At 41.5% G+C, this 15513-nt stretch overlaps 1 protein-coding gene and 1 long non-coding RNA gene across 2 annotated transcripts in view; one reads left to right on the top strand and one right to left on the bottom strand.

Annotated features, from left to right (window-relative positions):
- LOC119062663 (uncharacterized) overlaps positions 1-15513 on the top strand; it is a 103022-nt gene that overhangs the window by 7040 nt on the left and 80469 nt on the right. The gene's annotated exons all lie outside the window — the stretch shown is intronic.
- The window catches only part of ANKFN1 (ankyrin repeat and fibronectin type III domain containing 1), a 129582-nt gene that overhangs the window by 40072 nt on the left and 73997 nt on the right, over positions 1-15513 (bottom strand). The window contains exons 8-11 of the mRNA XM_037163740.2: positions 11129-11228; positions 10285-10417; positions 9698-9814; positions 1920-2135 (exon numbers count right to left, since the gene is read on the bottom strand). Coding sequence (XP_037019635.2) covers positions 1920-2135; positions 9698-9814; positions 10285-10417; positions 11129-11228 — 566 coding nt within the window. The remainder of the gene's footprint in view (positions 1-1919; positions 2136-9697; positions 9815-10284; positions 10418-11128; positions 11229-15513) is intronic.

Raw genomic sequence — 15513 nt, 5'->3', positions numbered from 1 at the left:
GTGAGAGGGGAACAAAATAGGAGGAGGGTAAAGGAGAGAGGGGGTGGGTGGGAATGACATCAAGCAGGAATGTGCCAGTCAGCGGGGGTGAATTTTCCACTTGGATCTGTGTGGAAACCTGATCTTGCCTCTATTTTTGGTCTCCTTCTCTAACAACCTTTTGCCAGATTGGAATTTTTCTGCACCTGTAACACATTTTTAATGTAATAAGTCTAGGAGAAACCAGGTATTATATCATGCTGGGGCCTGTGCTGTGTTTCTAGGAGGGAAGGTAGCCCAGACCCCAGTTTATCCCTATAGGGGATTAGTGTATTAGTCACCCTGTAAAAGCTCAATTTATTATGATTTTTAAATGTTTCTTTTAGCACTTGCTTCTAAAAGGTGAAGAGGGGAGCCACGAATGTGTCTGTGTTCCCTGCCCCCACCTTTTCTACACACACATACTCTCTCTATCAATTCTCATATGAACTCAAATTCCATAACATCAAATCCAGAGGCTTTCACCAATTAGCTTACCTTTGCTACATTGAAATTTGTCCTGGTTTAGGCTGGTGTAACTAATGGGAAGGTGAGGTTGCTGTACTAACCACCCCTAAGTGGGGAATGGATATAAGTGCACTAGGGGCTTAGCTCTTTAAAGTGGTCATAGGGGACTGCTGGGCCGAGGCTCAGATCTGGCTTCTTACTGTGGGGCTGAGCCCCTCTTTTTCTCCCCACTGCTCTGGGTTGACTGTCTTGTGAATGTACGCCATGGGTTGTGCGGGGCTCAAGGTTGACGTTTCTGCCGGCTTTGCCGTCTATATGGGCAGTTGTTCTGTAGAACTCACCCCATCACTAGGTTTAAAAAAAGAAGAAAAAAGCAAGAAAAAGGAACAGCCTGAAGCTCCCGTTCAGACAGGAGCACGTGAGGCAGTGGATGGCATGGAGAGAGCGCTGCGCTCGTGTCCAGACCTGGGACTGTGTCCTGCACCCCCTCCAGGCTGGAGGTCTGCATCTGAGCTGCCCGAGTGTGGTTTTGGTGGTATGCAGTTTCCAGGCAAGGCTTTTCTCTTTAATTTTATCTCCCATTCCCCTCTCATTGAAATCCCAAGTCCTGCTCTGGAATACGATGCACTGTAGCAGAAGGGAGCCTGCTTCCAAGTGGGAGATCTGAGTTCAAGTTTCGGCTCTGCCGTTTTCTAGCTGTGTGCTCAGTGGCAAATCCAGGTTTGGTGGGGCCTGAAGCTAATGCAATTTGGGTTCTTTCCTTAAGGTAAAGGATACACATTTGGGAATGTGAAATTGTTAGGCTTCTTGCCAGGGCCTTGGAAGGAGCTTGTGCAAGTGAAGAGCTGAATGATACTCAGCCTTCATTAGCTTCACTAAATCTGCCTCCACATGTGGTCACATGTCACTAAGCTCTTTGAGCCTCAGTTATTTCAGTCCTAAAATGGATTTAATCATGTGTGTCCATTTCAAGGGAGTATTTTAAGGAACAAGCAAGAGTAAATATGTATAAATTTTTTGTTCAAATTGATACATGTACAAAATGATACATACATACACATGTAAGTGCAAATATATACATAGATACTTGTATGCAGTCCAGAAATGTATTCTTAGTGTAGCCCATTTGGGTATTGGTATTTTGATTATAGCATCTGTGGATCTCTACTCAAACATTTGTCTCAATGTTTTTCATTGGTTCGTTGGTTAGGGGCATTTTCAAGATGCCCATTACTTGAGTGCCAGATCTGGAGAATGATGAGTAAAAATAAGCTTCCGAATCTTTCCAGTATGTGGAATACAAACAGTGACATGCCTCAGCACCCTCTCCACTCCATCACTGCATATGTAAGTGGCTTTTGGTATATTCACTAGAGCCTCAATGAGTGTATTTTGAACTTTAAATATATGAAGAAATTGAAAAGACTTCATACCTGGATGGTTATCAGTAAAATATCTAAGGCTGTTGGCTCCTCGGGTGTTGACAGAGACTTCCTCTGGCTTTGCAGCTTTGAGATCTGCATCCATTTGCCATTAAAAAATGAGTAGAGCATCTCCACCTCTCTGATGGTGACTATGAGGATGTTTCCGTGGCGGTCTTTAATAGGCTCATAGTAAACTCTTCCCAAGTTGTGTGTTCCAAGTAAATTCTAGAAACAAGATAGATTTCTGGTAGCTTAGGTGATGTACAAACAAAGCAATATAACTAACAAATGACACTATATAATTATCTGATCCTTCTGAGAAGCTGTTTTTTTTTTTTAGCAGACTTACACCTAGAATATGTGGCATGATAGAAATGTACTTAACAGAAGCTCAAAGAAAATGTCTGCACCATAAGCCTGCAAAGATTATAGCAAGAGGCACAAAATGATGTTTTTTTAAGCAAATTCAATATCTGTAAATATCTCTTACCTACATAGACACACCAGCACATAAACCTCAGTTACCAGCACTTGAAGAGAATCCCAGATATTTTAAAGAAAAATGCCTGATATTTCAAGTATGCTACTTGTGGAGTTTTCAAGAGATCTACAGCACACTTGTGTGAAGTGGGGTTGTTTGAAATGAAGACGTGAATTGACAATGTAGCACATTGTACAGGTCCCCAGATGACTGCACATTCCCTCCATGGTAGTTTAATTGGGAGATTGGCCTGGTTTGACTTATCTGCATGTCAGGGAGTTCTGTTTACTTAAAGCTTTGTTAAAATTGTTTGTGAGCTAGGCACTGAGGCAGACAATGCTTTTAGAAAGGCAGGTCTGGAAGGGACCACATTAAATGTTGAGAGGTCCAGGTAGGTGTTATTAAAATAAACAACTTCACAAATATAAGGGTTTGAAGAGCACATACAGGAATAGGATAGAATACTCTTTTACTTTGAATATGTATGGTTTAAAAAAATTATAAGTCGTCTTGGAGTTTCTAGCTGTTATTTTTGTGAGCTTACAGAAATGCAGGTGAGATGAGCAGTTAGCAGGATAAGCTGTTAGTGGAATTTGGAAAAGTAACAGGGATGACCTAAAACTACATGAGCCAGCTATTCAGTATCCACATCCACAAAACACTGCAATGTTCCCTCACTCGTAGGAACTGTGTCTTAAATCTTTTTTTTTTTAAATTTATAAGGACAGGACACATAAGGAATAGATTTTATTAATAATTACTGACATATAAAACTTCATTTGGCAGGATTACTATTTTTAACAATGGCTTAATCACTCAGTCAGATTATTCCTTTTCAATAATTGACTTCTAAATCACAGAGGAATAATCGGGTAAGGCTTTTCATCCAGTTATCTGTAGTACTACAGTTTTATATAAAGTAGTTTGCTGCAAAGTAATACTGGCCAACGGAAGTGATAATGCAGCAGATAATCTGGCTATCAAAGTTTTTTTTGATTTATAGGATATGCCAATTTCTGTGGTGTAAATACTCCCACCATAAGCCGATTTCAAGCCACTGAGGGTGTGACGACAGGCTTTCAATTCCCTTTTTTTATTATTAGGGTTAATGGATTAAATAAAAAGGAAGGAAAAAAAAAAATCTAAAAAAAAAAAGAAAGAAAAGGGGAGGGGAGCTGGAAAAAAAAGGAAGAAGGGGGGGGGGAGCAGGGGGGGGGGGGGGGGTTGTTGATTAGGGAAAAGGTGGGGGGGGGTCCGAAACCATTTTAAAAAAGGGTATGTTAAGAAAATTCTTTAAAAAAAAAAAAAAAGAAAAAAAAAAAAGAGGAGGGAAAAAAAAAAGAAAAAAAGAAGAAAAGGGGAGAGGAAAGGAGGGGGAAAGGGGGGGAGGGGGGAAGATAGATGAAAATATGTATAGGAAGAATATAAAAGATGAGGGGGGGGGGGGGGGGGGGGTGGGGGGGGACTGAATATTTAACGCTGGCTCTCCTGAACCAGTGCAGCCTGGCTCCAGTGCTCCGCTGCTGTGAAGCTTCAGTTATACTGCTGTCCAATTTCAGGGCTGGCTGTTGTTCATTAACTCTCAGACTTCTGAAAAATTACTCACTTTCTTGGGGCCTGTGTTTCAACCTCTAAAATCAAGGGTCCTTACAATTCAGATATTCCTTATTCTAACCCTTTCCTTATACAGTTTTGTGGGGGTGGGGTAAGTCAAGCAGTGCATGAGAAAATATTTTGTAAGTTCTCAAGTTTGATATAAGTAGGGTCTGGGCTTTCTTTACTGCTCTAATTAGAGTTCCACCCTGACTTACATGTACTCATTTTCAAGGCTCAGCCCAGGTTTCACCCTCTTTCAGTCCTCCACAGGAGGACTTTCCCAACTTTCTCAGGTAGAATTTGCCATCTTCTCTTTTGTTGTGTCCTGTACAAACTCGTATCTTAGCGTGACTGGGGCCTTCCTGCATACTGACAGACATGTCATGAGACCATGGTCATTTCATCTTTGTGTCCAGGGTTCATTACACAGTGCCTGGCACATACAAAGAGCTCAATAACCTTTTGCTGACGGAACTAACATATTTTGTTAGGATACTGGAAAATATGATTTATTTTGAACCAAAGCTGATGTATAGACATTTGAATGAGGTGGTTGTTTTTTAAGCCATTGTTATCAGTGGTTCACTGTTAGATTTTGATAGAACTAATGGGCTAAACAAGAACACACTTACAAGTATCCCAGAAATTCTTTACTGACACTAAATTGGATTGGATAGCCAGCTCTGGGGAGCACCCACTTTAAAAGCAGAATATCCTTGTGAGAATAAATTGCAACTATGTTTCAAGGGAGCAAATTTGAGGTTCTTTAGGGACTAAAGGAAAAACAGACCATGTTAGTACCTGTCAGGCTGTGCAGTCATTAGGAGATGTGGGAACCCTGAGGATCCTACAAAATAAAGAGGAATAAAAGCTGCATCATAGCTCAAAGGAATGCATCTGTGTTATAACCAGAACAAGTCACAGGACTGTCAGTAAGCCCTAGGTAGATGCACAATGTTTGGAGACCTTTTTACTCAGTCAGGGCTGACATGGAAGTTGAAGGAAATCCAGAGTAGAGATAGGAAGGCCTGAAAAAGAAGAGTAAAAGTTTGGGGGAATCTTCCTCCAGCTTGAAAGACGAAAAAGACATAGTATCATAGATTGTTACCCAGGTTTTCCTCACTAACACTCACTTCTGAAAAGCTGTGGAGGAGGCAAGTTTAATGTGACCCGGCCCACACCCTCGGATTATTATCGCACTTTGAGGACAGGTATTTGGACACCTCTTCATGGAAGAGTAATGCACACTTCTACCTCTTGGAGCCTCTGTCCTTTTCGTAAAAGTAGGAAAGGCAGTGTGGGGTCTTAGCCACTTACAGGATTTCTCATCTTATTTTTTCAATACAGATAATGGGCAGATACCTGTCTCTCTTCTTGCCTAGGTATATTAATCAAATAAAGGCCACTTCTAAATAAGCTCCAAATGATGCAGAATAGAATTCTACTTAAAAAAACTAATGTGGATAATTTCTTCTATTTAAAGTTTTTGTCTGCTGTTGTAAATGAACACATAATAAGATAATGAAGTATTGGAAAGAATTTAGGCTTTGGAGTTACACAGATTTGGATTTGCATCCAGACTCTACTATCCTATTTGTGTGACCTTGGGCAAGTTATTTAATCTTTCCAGTCTTCAGTTTTGCCATCTGTTAAATTAATATCAACAACAGTACTTTCTCCTCAGAGTGTCATGAAGATTAAATGAGATATAGTTTATAAAGTGCCTGGCACCTATTCTAATAAGTACATGCTGTATTAAGGATCTCACTATAGAGCAGAAACCAGAAAATAAGGTGCAGGATGCACAGTGGTTGGTATGCACTGTGATGAAGGCAAGTCAGGGTGCTGTGGAAACAGAGGAGGGTGAGAAAGGTGGTGATGAAGGCCTTTGTGCGTCGTGGTAAAATGGGCCACTCTTAAAGAGTGTGGGTAAGGGAATGCCATGGTCAGACTCTTTTACTGGCCACTCTGGCAGAAGTGTGGAGAGTGGACTGGAGGGTGTTAAGGCTGGAAGCAGGAGGATGACTTTGAAGGCTTTTGATGTCACTGGGGTCATCAGGCAGTGGTAGTGTTGCTGGAAAGGGGAGGAGGGTAAAATGAGATACAGCAGAAATAAATCAACAGACTTTATGGCTGATGCCAATCAATCTGTTTAATAGGTGCTGGTCACCACGCAGGACTGGAGAACTATCCAGTTGGTAACTGTGGTGCAAAGTACATTTCTGTGACCCTTTTTCCCTTTGTCTGTGTAGAACACCCTCAAGTGTGATCTTTGAGGCATAATGCATTTGTATATCCAAGCAGTACTTGTTGAGGATCTGCCACAGATCTGCCACATACACACATGGATGATGTAGTAGTGACCAAGATGTAGATACATTTCTTGAGCTCTGGGCCTCACAGTCCAAGTGGGTCACTAACCAAATAAGGAGACAAATAATTAACTAATGGGTTTATGATCACCATTCTGAATGAAGCATGCAAGGCACTATGAGAGTGATTCCCTTATCAGGAGATCAGAGAAAGGCTCTCTTGAGAAAATACAAAAATTAAAGAGATCTGAAGAATGTATAGAAATTAGTAAGGCAATGAAGCAGAAGAAGAAGATTCTAAGCAGAGGAAACAGCATGTGAGATAGCAAAGGAGCTGAGAAGGACAGGCCAGGAAGTTGGGAAAATTTGGAAATTATGGAGTCATGGAAGCCAAGGGATGTGACAGTTTGAAAAAAGGAAGTGGGACCAAGTGTATCAAACACTCTCAAGATGTCAGTTGCAAAGAAGATTTAGAAGTGTCCATTGGATTTAGAGAAGTTGAAGTCATTGGCACAGATGGATCCAGATTTTGTAGGGGCCTGCACCATACAATTTTAGGGCCTCTTTAAGATGAATAATACAAAATTACAAATACAAAAATTATGCCTAAAGTGAATATTTATTTAGGCATTCTCCCCAAATACTGGGAAGTATTTGGAATTTGTGTTCCCTTTGCCTGCTGAAATTTCTTCAGTTTACCAGAAATGCTTCCTGATTATAACCTAACTTCCCTTCTGCACCTAAAACACTCCATGACTCCCACACTCACAGGTGCTCGTGCAAGCCAGGGACCCTGAAGCTCAACCTTTACGAGCATCAGTCTGCCTCTACCGGAGGCCTGAGAGGGCAGTTTGGTAGGCGTGGGGGTAGAGAGTCAGGGAAAAGGCTGAGAACTAAGTGGGAAGTGAGAAATGAGTGGAGAAGGGGGACATAGGCAATCCTTTTAAGAGGTTTGGGTCTAAGAAGGGGAAGAGAGAGAGAGTTTGGCAGTTGAAGGGGGGTTGAGGGAAGGAACTGCAAGAAGACACTTGAGTATGTTTAAATAAGATGGACAGGAAGAGCTGGGATTCACAGCACATGCGGAGAGAGAAGCTTTTGGTAGGAGGAGTGAGAGTGTGTTGGAATAGGAGGGGAGACAGAGAAAGTAGGGCCAATGTAAGGAGGCTCTTATATCGGGTGGTGGAAAATAATTAATTCCCATTTATTTTCTTAATGAATTATACAGTGGAGTCATCAGCTGATGCAGAAAAGGGGAAGAGATGTGGGAGAATGGAGGTTTTAAATAGTTGCCTTATAGTTTGGGAAAGTGAATTTAGTAGAGAAATAGAATGTGATCACTAGGTAACATTACATGTGGGAATTGTAGTAATGAATTTAACATAAAACCAGTAAATCCCCCCCTTTTTTTGTGATTTTTCTATAGCAGTATGCACCTACTCTGGTGTAGACACGCTGGATTTATCCAGACTTGGGATTTTTCCAAATAAATAATATGGAAGGAGACAGTGGCCAGAGACTTAGAATATTATGATGGGCCAAGGAATCTAAGCTAGACAAGGAGGGAAATGACCTCAGAAGGCAGCGATGCATTATGAAATGTGGTGGGGCCACGGCAATCCAGGGGCTTTTGCAGTGGGAGTGATCGAGTAGGGAACACTGACCATCATGGCTTCTTCCCTCTAGCTCACAGGTGGCAAACACAAGTCCTGCAGGCTGAATCTGGCCCTCCACCTTGTTTTATTAGGGCCAGCACCTTGTTTCTGCCTGGCAGCAGTGCTGAGCTCTCACTTAACTGTTAAGGAGTAGTTACATTTATACAGTCCTAAAATTACATTCGGCCCTTCACAGGCAACCAGGCCCCTGGTGAAAATGAGTTTGACACCCCTGCTCTAGCCCCTCAGCATCTAACTGCACTGGCTGTGACAGTCTGATTCTTCTTGATTTACTGATAGCAGATGGAAGTGTTTTAGGAAGCTTCCAATAAACATACAATCAAGAGCCCTGTTTGGAATCCTAAGTTTGTTCAGTCTGTGATCCAAGCATGTCTGGGCTATATCGTAGATTAATGAGAGAGTCTAATAAGGGATTTGAGCCTCCTGGGAAAGAACTTTATCCTAATGAAGGGGCAGTTTGAGGTACAGTGGATTGGTCTAATTCAAGCTGATCAGTGATGAAAGGAAGCGGTGCTTTGCATTCAACACAGTCATCATGGCCTCGCTCCAAGAACTTTTTCTTGAGTTGAAGGAGAAGATTCTGCAATCAAGCGTGAGTTGAAATGGAGAGCACCGCTTACCAAAATATCTCAGGCCAGTGAGGACACAAGGCAGTAAACCACTTATGTAATGGAGCACAGCACAGAGGGGATAAGATTTATCTTTCAGAATTACTTCTAGTAGCAACACAATCATTATTATTATTGCAGGAAATCAAATTATTTCATGGCTCAAGAAATGAAGTTCCTGTAATTGCAGGTGGGGGTGGAGTCATACAAATTTTTTTGTTGTTGTTACTGCGACCCTATTTTTATGCCTTGACTGGGATAGCCTGGCCAAACACAGCTTACATAGATTCCTGTTACGCATGTTTCTGGGGTTGATGTAACTGATAGCTTGGTAGTTAGAATACCCATTACTGTTAAAGGCTCAGAGATCTCTTAAAGACCCCAGTTCCGTGTAGCAAATGTTTTTCTGTGTTAAGAACCACAAATTCAGGAAGTAGCAGAAAACAATGAGAAGAAAAACCCGGAAGAGCTTGATTGGAATTCAGTGTCGTTTCTAGGAAGGACTCTGTAACCTACAAAAATTCTGGTAAGGATTAGGCACTTTATCTAATTTGGTTAACAGTACAGAAAGACATGATTATAAGTAAGCTTTTAAGAGGTTTTATTTGTTTTGTCTTAAGTAAGCAAGAGCATATGCAAATGCCCACATTTTACCCAAAGCATGAAGCCAAAAAACACCTCAAAATATCTGTTTGGTCTCTCTCTTCATCTCTACACACTCTTAAACCCACAGGATGCCAGAGCAGCAAGGGGTCTTACATGATCTAGTCAAGCTCTTCTTATTTTACGTGCAGTAAAACTTAGGCCTAGAAAGAAGAAATGAGTTGATTTATTATTGTCAAATCTAGAATTCAAGTCTTCTTACTCCTTGTTTGGGGGTCATTCCTAGACTGCTCAGGAGAGATCCCTGCGTCTCTTCCGGGAGACTCCTGAAGGCACAGATTGCCTGCACCAGCACATGTGTACAGCTCAAACTGTCCGAGAATCCTTCATAGGCCTCATTGGGCTCTGAAAGGGAAAGGAGCCCACCCTTTTTTTTCCACGTGGCATTGGAACTGAACTGAATGAGTTTGCCTCAAATTTCTGAAGAGGTCTGGGTTGAAACCTGGCCCCTCACCTGTAGCTGGGCTGTTGCTGCAAGCATCTTCTGCCGAGTTTGCAGGACTGTGGATGAGGACATGGAGATAGGTACACTTTGCCTCAACCACCTTATATCTTCCCACATACAAGACAGCTGCAAAAGAAGTCACACGGTCATATCATCATCCAAGCCAGTACATGATTTAGGTTGTGGCATCAAAGCACAGCAGGGAGAAGGAAACCTGACCCTTGATGTTTGTTCTCTAGTCCATTTTCAGATACACACGAAACAACTTTTTGATCTCTGTCCAGTTGGAAAAAGATCTGAATGTTAATGAAACAGTCTGATCCACATTTTAGTCTTTGCCAAATGATCCCATAACTCAGAATAGTGGAGACGCAATCTGACAGGATGCAAGCTTCTTTGCTTTGAAAATGTAGTGTAGACAGCCTTTTGGCATTTCGTGTGACATAGGGCATATCAGAACTGAAAGAGACCTTTGAGATAATTTACTCCCACCCCAATACTTTGATCACTGGAGATCCCTCAACTAAGGGTTCAGAGATTTATGTGCAGTCACATGGGTGCAGAGTTGGAGCAAATAAAACCAGAACTTGGTATACCTTTGTGAACCACAGGAAATCTTGTGTGATGGAACTGGCGTGAGAGTCATCTATTTCAACGATCGGTATTTGATCTTCATTGGTGACTAACATATTGTCTTTGTAATAAAATATAACGGCTATGTAGAGTCCCCTAAAAAGAAAAAGCAAATAAAAATTGTCCTCTACCATCTTCTTCTACCAAGCCTGAATCATGGAAAAACATTTTTGGAAATGAAATAGATAATTTAAACTATATGTATGAGGGTGTTCTTGCTAAGTATCACAAGTTCACTGATTAGAACTCAAGAGAAAGTACTATCTTGTCCAAATTCTCAGGGGAAAAGTGAACTTCATATTCTTTTAAAAACATGATATATGTTTATTTATTTAAAAAAATATAGTTAACATGCAATATGATATGAGTTTCAGGTGTATACATTACACTTTATGTATACTTGCATTCACTTGTTACTCAACATTTATGTAACTTGTGAAGTGATCACCAGGATAAAAAAGAAATCTTGCCATTTTCTACAACATGGGTGGACCTAGAGGGTGTTATGTTAAGTGAAATAAGTCAGGCAGAGAAGGACAAATACTGAATGATTTCACCTAAATGTGGAATCCAATAAAGAAAAACGAACAAAAAAAGCCAGCAACAGACTTATAGAAACAGAGGTCAAACGGATGCTTGCTAGAGGGGCTGGGAAGAGGAGGGTGGGTAAAAAAGTGAAGGGAAAGAAAGAGTACAAAATTCATGTTTATTTAATAACAAAAAAAATTCTACCAAGTTTCCCCTCACAACCCCGAAGCAGCTGACCCCTGAGAAGCTGAGACTTCCTGGGAACACTCTAGGACCCACCGTTTCAGGGTCTTGACAAACTTGTTTGAGGAGTGAAATAGGTGTTTCAGGCTCCTGGAGACTGACTGCTTGCGGCCCGTGGTTTGTAATTTTGAGCTTTCTGGAACACAGAAAGAATACAGTGTAAATTCCACTGGCAAAAAACACTCCCACCATCCTGCCTTCTACTCCCCTATCCCCTCAGTGTCATTTATCCTCAGTTTCTTATAGGGATTCAGCTCATTCATTCCTATAAGAAATTCTGTATCTTGGGATGCCAGCAGTTAACTCAATAAAGATCCTCAAAAATGCTGGCAATAAGTAACATAACTCCAGAGGAAACCACTTAGGTGTTTTGTTTATCCTTTTTAAAAAATATATTTTATTGATTATGCCATTAAAATTGTCCCTTTCTCCCCCTTCATTCCCCTCCACCCTGCATACCGCCTCCCCCCCCATATTCCCCCCCTTTAGTTCATGTCCATGTGTCATAAGTTCATTAGCTTCTACATTTTCCACACTACTCTTGCCCTCCCCCTGTCTATTTTCTCCCCACTGTCTGTGCTACTTATTCTCTGTACCTTTTCCCCCTTCTCGTCCTCCCACTCCCCTATTGCTAACCCTCCATGTGATCTCCATTTTTGTGGCTCTGCTCCTGATGTAGCTGTCCTGGTAGTTTGCTTTTGTTTTAGGTGTGGTTCTTAATAACTGTGAGTTTGCTGTCCTTTCACTGTTCATATTTTTTAACTCCTTTTTCTTAGATAAGTCCTTTTAACATTTCATATAATAAGGGCTTGGTGATGACGAACTCCTTGAACTTGACCTTATCTGAGAAGCACTTTATCTGCCCTTCCATTCTAAATAAAAGCTTAGCTGGATAGAGGAATCTTGGTTGTAGGTCTTTGGATTTCATGACTTGGAATACCTCTTTCCAGCCCCTTCTTGCCTGTAAGGTCTCTTTTGAGAAATCCACTGACAGTCTGATGGGAACTCCTTTGTAGGTGACTGTCCCTTATCTCTTGGTGCTTCTAGAATTCTCTCCTTCATTTTAATCTTGCCTGATGTAATTATGCTGTGCCTTGGTGTGTTCCTTCTTGGGTCCACCTTCTTTGGGACTCTCTGAGCTTCCTGGATTTCCTGGAAGTCTATTTTCTTTGCCAGATTGGGGAAATTCTCCTTTATTATTTGTTCCAATAAGTTTTCCATTTGTCGCTCTTCCTTTTCCCCTTCTGGTACCCCTATAATTCTGATGTTGGAACGTTTAAAGATGTCCTGGAGGTTCCTAAGCCTCTTGTCATTTTTTTGAATTCTTGTTTCTTCATTCTTTTCTGTTTGGTCATTTTTTTCTTCCTTCTGGTCCACTCCCTTGATTCGAGTCCCTGTTTTTGTTCTATCACTATTGGTTCCCTGTGCATTTTCCTTAGTTTTACTTAGTATGGCCTTCATTTTTTCATCTAATTTGTGACCAAAATCAACCAGTTCTGTGAGCATCTTGATCACCAGTGTTTTGAACTGTGCATCTGATAGGTTGACTATTTCTTGTTCACTTAGAGTTATTGGCTCTGGGGCTTTGAGTTCTTCTTGAGCCATAGTGTTTTGGTCTGTTCGCACCTGTTATGTATGAGGGGCAGAGCCTTAGGTGTTCACCAGGGCAGGTCAACCCATGTCGCTGGGTTGTGACTGTGGAGGTGGGGTCAGAGAGGGAGCAATGGCACTTGTTCTACTCTCTATCGGATTTTGGTCTTCTGCTTTCCACAAGCAAATTGGGCCCTTCTGGTGCTGGTTCCCAGGTGGGTGGGTTTGTGTACATTTTAGGACCCTGTGGGTCTCTCCAACGAACTCTCTTGTGAGGCCGGGAGCCTCTCCTGGAACCTCAACCCCCGAAAGTTTTTCTAATTGGTGCTTTTAGGCTTTATTTCCCGTTGCTGGGGCCCTGGGTTGCGCAGTCTGTCTTACTGCCCTTTTTTCTGCCTGGTTTATCTGTGCATGAATGTGTGTCCGTGGTCGGCCAGCTGCCTTGTGCACCTCACTGGGTTGGGTCTGCTTGTTTCCTCCCCACACCCACTTCTGCAACCACCGCCTGTTCCTGCCAGGATCCTCTCCACTGGCCGTTGACTCTGTCCCTCTTACTGGTCTGGATGAATGGTTCGTTGTTGTTGGACTTCGGTACAATTCAATTTTCTGTCTGTTCTGGTTGTACTTTTGTTTCTAAACCTTTGTTGTCCTTAAGTTTGGTTGTGCGAGGAGGTATAGTATTTCCACCCACATCTCCATCTTGGCCGGAAGTCTGTTTATCCTTTCTATATCAGTGGTTTATTATATAGTGGGATATTCTATTAAAAATTTTTATTATAAAATTAATAGAGGTACATTACAGAAAATCTGGAGAATAAAAAAGATGAACACAGTCCCACCCATATCATCCTGCCTCTTTACTACAACCACTGCTAGCATTCTGGGAAAGTTTTTTCCAGTGTATGTGTTGTCTCACAAAAATAGTTGTAGGCATAGGCATGGTTACTATCCTTGTTATTCAGGAGAAAAAAATTGAGACAGGAATGTTAAGTGGACCATCCAAGATTTTAAAAAGTCAGTACCTGGAAAAACTGAGACATTCATTCACTGAATAAATATTCATTGGGCCACTACTATGTGCAAGGTTTTGTGGCTACAGTGGTGAGCCAGTTATCCTTTGCATGTGTTCAGTTCTATTCACAACCTGGAGCTCTCCCCAATCAAAGAAGTAGACTTCCTGTAACAGTCTTTGCAAACAGTACTCTATGGAGCTGAAAGAGATGATTACTGATTCTAGTTCTGAGGTTGTTGAGTCTCCTGACAGATTTGTCACTGAGGATGAGAACATGGTCCATATTGGTGCTGTTAGGCGTGCAGTCCTGGGCACTGGTCCATGGCTAAGGCCCAGTGTGATTCTGCCCGTGATCCTATAGGAGCAGTCGGGAATGAGCTGACTGACACAAGTAGTCATACCAACTTCAAGCTTGTGCTAACAGTTATTCCTGGCAGAACAAAGCAAAAGCCTCTTTTTTCTGACTTGAACATGAATTTGGCTGGTCATATCCTGCTCAAAAATGATGCTGCTGGGACTTACGGTTAAAGGCAGCATACTGAACATATTTATTACATAGCACTCTCTCTCAAAACCTTACTAAAAGCAGAGCAAAAAGATTTTAAAAATCTATAAAGACAGAGACATAAATCTATAAAGAAAGAGTTGGGACAGGAGACAAAAGCAAGTGAATTTTGGTATCTGGGAAGCAGATGGACAGATGGATTTGGCAGACTTGAGGAAGCTGAGAAGTAACCTGACTCACCCTATGGGTACCATGTACTGCTGGAAGAGGGGAGTGAATGTGCAGCTGAAGTCAGGGGGATATGTTTATGTCTGTTTAAAAAGAAATTAGACTTCTAGATATCCGCTGCTACCTTGCATACGTGGACAAATACTCCTTCCCCACTCTAGAAGAAAGCTAGAGGTATATTCTGTTCTCTGAATAGAGTAAGAAGAGGTCTTCAGAGTGAGAGACACAGGGTACAGTAAAAAGTGTGTATATATACTCAAAACAGGTGGATCAAATGAAAGTTTCCCTATAGAATATTTCCCCACTGAGCTCTGGGGACATTGGAACTCAGACTTACATCCTCCAGGCAGGACACTGAAAGACACTCTTTGGAACCTCTGACTGGCCTCAGAGAAGGCACCTAAAGATCCTAACAGTGGCTTCATTGCTTTACTAAACATAAGGCCATGCCAGATCTCCTTACAGTGAATCCCATGAAGAGCCCCCTCCATAGGCTCAGAGCTTCCCAGTAACTATTGTGCTCCCTTCTCTTAAATCTGAGCAGATGTTGAAGGATCACCAGGTAGTTGCAAAACAACATGTAATAGGAAAGACAGAGGCCAAAAACAAAGAGACAAAAGAGCAATTTAGAGGAGAGATTACGATGAAAAAAAGAAAATATAATAGCCTGAGAGATAAGAAAAGATACAGCATCATTGTAAAAATCATAGGAATCTGTAAGAGAAACATTCAGAGAGTAAAATATGTTATCAAAGTCTGAAAGACACAGTAGAAATCCCAGGAAATAAAGTTGGGGAAGTCTCCAAGAAAGCACAGCAAAAGCACAGCAAAAGCACATGGGGATGGAAAGCAGGAGGTTGGGTAGGGGAGGGAATAAAAGGGCTAGTCTGTGAGTTTCAACAGCTGAATAAGAGTTCTTCAAGAGAGAATGGAGAAAAAGGAGGGAAAGAAATAATTAAAAACACTTTAAAGAAAATACCTCATAATTGTAGGTGCCTTCCATATTGAAAGGGCTTGCCAAAGTGTAGCACAACAGGCAACACTAGAGCCATACAAAGGCACATACCCGTGAAATTTTAGGAAACT

The sequence above is a fragment of the Artibeus jamaicensis genome, unplaced genomic scaffold, assembly GCF_021234435.1.
Source record: "Artibeus jamaicensis isolate MK-2021 breed Jamaican fruit bat unplaced genomic scaffold, CSHL_Jam_final contig_1998, whole genome shotgun sequence".
Classification (NCBI taxonomy): Eukaryota; Metazoa; Chordata; class Mammalia; order Chiroptera; family Phyllostomidae; genus Artibeus; species Artibeus jamaicensis.
The sequence above is the reverse complement of the archived record's forward strand: the minus strand, read 5'-3'. Positions and strand labels throughout refer to the sequence as shown.